We start from the raw sequence: 4,780 nt of genomic DNA on the forward strand, positions 1-4,780 counted from the left end.
TACAACAGAACTATGTTGATTTCAGTGGCCAAGATGATTCACTGACAATTAGTTAGATACCAGCATCCCTCTGTATTGTTTAGCACAGATTCACTCAAAGATGACAAGTCTGAGAAGGATGGTTTACTCAGGGTGTAAATCCTTCAACAGACTTATCTGTTAAGACTTCCCCTAAGCTGGAGAGCTACAAAAACAGATGGAAAACATCAGAACAGTAAGAACAGTATGCATATCTACACTGGCTGCCCTTTTGTAACACAAAAACATACACATTAACTGTTCATGTATAAACAATATAATCATACTTTCGTCTTGCAACACAACAGTTATTTTAGGCTAAGAACAGCATACGTGAGGATAAAATCAAAAACCCAGAGCTTTTCAGTATTTCAGTCTGACTCCTACTGCTTTAAAGTTCTTTCTTCTAGTATATTTTAATATTTCAATAATTCCCACTTGTAAGATCTACTATAATAATTTTTTGTTGTTGTCATTCAAGCTTGATATTTAGAGGTTTCTGGTGTAGTTATCACTCTACCTGTATGCATCCTAGATAACCATGTTGAGCAGCTATGTGAACAGCAGTATTTCCATCCTGGTCAACTTCATCCAGTGAAATCCCTTGTTCTTGCATAAACTGAAGAAGCCACAGAAGAATTTTCTCCTAGGAGGAGGGAAAAAGAAATGTCACAAAACATAAGAAACAATAAAAAGCTAAATATACCAAAGGAATACTGATACTGTTATCTGTCGGTACTGCCATCTGTTACTAATACTGTCCAATAATTCCTTGTTTTCAGCCTCCTTAACTTTGTAGGACTTAGTGTATCATGGGTCTCTGGTTTGGTTTTTTTTGTTGCTGGTTGGGTTTTTTTTCCCCCAAGAAAATAGGCTGAAATACTTTTATAAAAATAATACTTTTATAATAGGAAAAATAGGAGAACTGTAACCCATTCTGAGAAATTGTACTTAAAGAGCATGCATACCTCTGTGCTGGAGATGAAACTTGAGGCAGAATAACCCATGTATCAGTCTTAAAATCTTATCGTCTTAAAATCTTAAAATCATCTTAATCTTAAAATCAGCTTGTGAAATTTCAAGCTTCATAAGCCTCTTTGGAAAATTAAAACAGGAATATGCTCAGATCACAGAGCTCCTGTGACTCTCCAAATCTAATGGACTAAAGGACCATCTGTATGTTCTGCACGCTGGGAAGGATGGGGAGACTTGGATGGCAAAACTTGTACGTGAAAGTCGGGAAGTCAAAACTGAGTTACAAACTTAATTTTTTTAACATCACTTTTTATACGAGTATGTGGGTGCAATACACCTTTATATGGGTATTCTTGTCTAACAATGGAGACTTTATATATGCTCACTAAGCTTATTTAATTTGTTATTTTCTCCAGCAGGTTGATTTGCAAAACACTTCTCTCTAGGAACCTTGCATGCCTCTCCAGATTAAATTTTATTTTGCCCTACTGAATGTGATACATATTGAAAATCTAGAATAAATATATGAATTACATAGAAAAGTGAGGTCCATTAAAGGAAAGCTGACTACAGCTATATTCCCAGTTTTTGCATCTGAGTAGTTGAAAAGATTAAATTACTTCCTAGCTTAAATTTTTTATTTAAGCACATATTTTTAATTATCTTCCATTGATATCTAGCATGTTATACTGTCTTGGAGCTCTCATTCAAAAGGGCTTTGTAGATTCTACTGTTGCTGAGGCAAACTCTGATCCACAGATTTAACCTGCAGCACCTCAGTAGCTTCAGTGATAGAAAAGTACATACAGTTACGCATGCGGGTCTGAAAAAATGAAGTGTACCTAAATAAAGCAGTATTGAAACCATATGTAGGACTCCAAGCAATAATCAGGTAAAGAAGAGAAAGAATAATACTGTGGAAAGAAAATTCCAGGAAGGTTGGGTATAAACCTATGTTTTGTATAAAAGTACCACTAAAATTTTAAACTCAATGAAAAGGAGAAGGATCATCAGACTCTTCTGGATCTACTCCAACTGATTCTGCCCATTCAAGCACCTGGATCTCTGCTTACTACTTAAGAGGCCTAATCTGTCTGGTAAGTATCTTCTTCATATTTTCACTTTAACAGCAGTTTTGTTTTTATTACAGGGTGAAAGCATAGGTATTTTTACTTCTCATTGGCTGAATGCCCAATACAGCTGACAGCCAGCACGGAGAGATGACTTCAGATCACATATCCCTTTCAAAACATTTTTGAGCAATTTTTCAATATGCCAGTGATGTTGGCAATGAAGAAGGATTACACTACTCCTATGAATTGCCCCTATGTTTTAATAATTAAAAGAAAAATATTTTAGCAAAAGTCCTCTGCAGAATTGGAAGACAACGTAGCTTTGAAATCATATATTTCTTTGGAACATAATAGGGACCAGACTGTTAAGCATGTTCTGTAATTTTATGATCACAATCAGCACGGAGCAAATGACACTTTCCAGTCATTTATGAACACGAATGTAAGGACTGTCTGTGCATCAAATGATCATAGGCACAAAGTCATAGTCCCACTCAAATAGTTTGTGTTTCTCTCAAATTACTAGTTTTTGTATTTAATTTATCCTTGACAAAAATAAGGAATTTTTTTTTCACTTAAAACTGTGGAAAATGGAAACATCATATATCAAAATATACCAGATATCACTTTCGTAACACTCATATTATGTATTTACAAGGAAAGTGTTCTCAAACATAGTTTTACAGTCCTAATAGGTTTATAGACATCAACTCAATTTAATCAGGCAAAATGAAGGATAATAAGAAAATTCAGGAGATTAAGATCATGGAAAACAATAATTTTTTTGTTATGTAACAAGAACTGATAAATACTGATTAATTATTCAGTATATCTGGTATTTTTAAGACTTAAAATGCTCTTACGTTGTAGCAGTTGTTAACATCCTTATGGCATATTCTAGACCTACAATAATTCAAACTTTCCAAAAAGAAGATTTTGGAAAATTTGGGATAGACTGCAAACTTTGGTTCCATCAGCTGGCTTTTGGAGAAGAAAGTACAACTAACAAAATCAGGGATTACTGCAAGGTCTATATTAAATGGACTACAAATGGAAAGAATAGCATGGTAAAGAGCACCAACTCTACAGCTATTCCTAGCCCTATCAGTTGATATTAATGAAATAAGCTACCCTTACCAGTGCTCCTTCATAACAAAGAGGTAGGCTTGAGTGAAAACAAGACATTATCCTTGCAAAAATTATATTAGACAGGCAGACAAACATTCTGAGGTGTAAAAAAACATGTGTTCTTAGGCATCTGTGTATCTGAATGTCATATACTTCTCCTGACTATGCTCCTCAGCACTGAACCACCATCAGGTTGTGCACAGGACCCTTCCTAGGTCCTCAGTCATACAGTCCATACTACCACAGTATTCCTGTTGGAAAGGAATCACAGCCCTGTGAACCTCTTAGTCAGGACCTAGGATAATGTGCACCTAGGACTGCACCACCATCTTCCTGTGACATGGTGACTGCCATGCACAGCTGGTACACAACATGCCATGTACTCATACCGGCATGAGCTGGCCTGCTGCAATCATGGTTGCTTCTTGCATAATCTCATGCTTAAAGAACCCCTTGCTAGGAGATATGCTATCAGGCTACAGATTGACTTTAAATCTTTGCCCTCAGACATCAGATTGACATATACGGTCCCTCTCCCACTGGAAAAATATAGTATTGCTGACATGTCTTTGCAGTCAGGCCATGACTGTGGTTTGATGATCTTTAACACAGGAGCTTTGCTATGAACTCCCATTTGCTGCCCATTCTAAACTATAATCCTTGAAGAAAAACATGGGGCGCATGTCTAATGCCTGGGGAAACAATGGATGGACTGACTCTTGTAAAAAATTATTCAGTAACAGGTCTTCCCTGTAAAAATATTACTCTTGAAATTCTGCCAAGACCAGTGTTTACACGGATTGTCTCTCATGTAAGTAATGGTAAAATAAATTAAAGCTTCAAGGACAGTGCCAACTAAGCATTTAAATTCCTCATTATTTTTCTTCTTAATACAGTTGGGTAAGACAGCCTGACACCCCTTCAGCCTCAGCATTCCCTCGTGTTTGCAGGATGTTTATGGATTATGAAAAAAAGATAATTGACATTATATGTGAACTTTCTTTGGCATTCAGCTAACTAAGAAACTTTGGCAGCAATTTTTATATCACCTTTTAAATTTCACGGGTGGCTGATTGTAGCTGGTGTTTCTTAACTGGTAGAGCTTCCATTCTGGTCTGAAAAGAATCTAGATAAAATGTGCCAGACCTGTTCCTGGCAGTAGACAGCATAACTCACTGAAAAAACTCAAAGCTTCATTGCCTTCAGTTCATATAAATATTTTTAGAAATGAGGACAAAATTAGGCAAATAATTGAAGATATGAATTGAAGTTCACAAGCAACTTTCGTTTCCAGGTTTTTTCTTCCCAGTAGCAAATATGCCTTTCTTGAATCCAGTTCTGATCTGGCTCATAGCTTCCCTATGTTTAGTGTTGGGTTTAGAGGCTAAACCTAATACAAAAAGTATCATCAATACGTATATCCGACAGGGTCCTAACTGGCACCAGTAATATCTGATTTGTAGGCGAGCAGAGAAAAGGCAGAGGAGGTCTTTGCACAGCATGAAAACAAGGGTGTCTGTACGCCTATAGAAAGAGCAGAGAAAGTGCAGACTTCCAGCTCCATAGCCTTCCAAACCTGCCTCCTC

At 36.6% G+C, this 4,780-nt stretch overlaps 1 protein-coding gene across 1 annotated transcript in view; it reads right to left on the minus strand.

Annotated features, from left to right (window-relative positions):
- The window catches only part of SNCAIP (synuclein, alpha interacting protein), a 29,545-nt gene that overhangs the window by 23,209 nt on the left and 1,556 nt on the right, over positions 1 to 4,780 (minus strand). The window contains exon 3 of the mRNA XM_009071752.1: positions 539 to 664. Within this exon, the coding sequence (XP_009070000.1) occupies positions 539 to 664 (126 nt within the window). The remainder of the gene's footprint in view (positions 1 to 538; positions 665 to 4,780) is intronic.

Source organism: Acanthisitta chloris, unplaced genomic scaffold, assembly GCF_000695815.1.
Source record: "Acanthisitta chloris isolate BGI_N310 unplaced genomic scaffold, ASM69581v1 scaffold11020, whole genome shotgun sequence".
Taxonomy (NCBI): Eukaryota; Metazoa; Chordata; class Aves; order Passeriformes; family Acanthisittidae; genus Acanthisitta; species Acanthisitta chloris.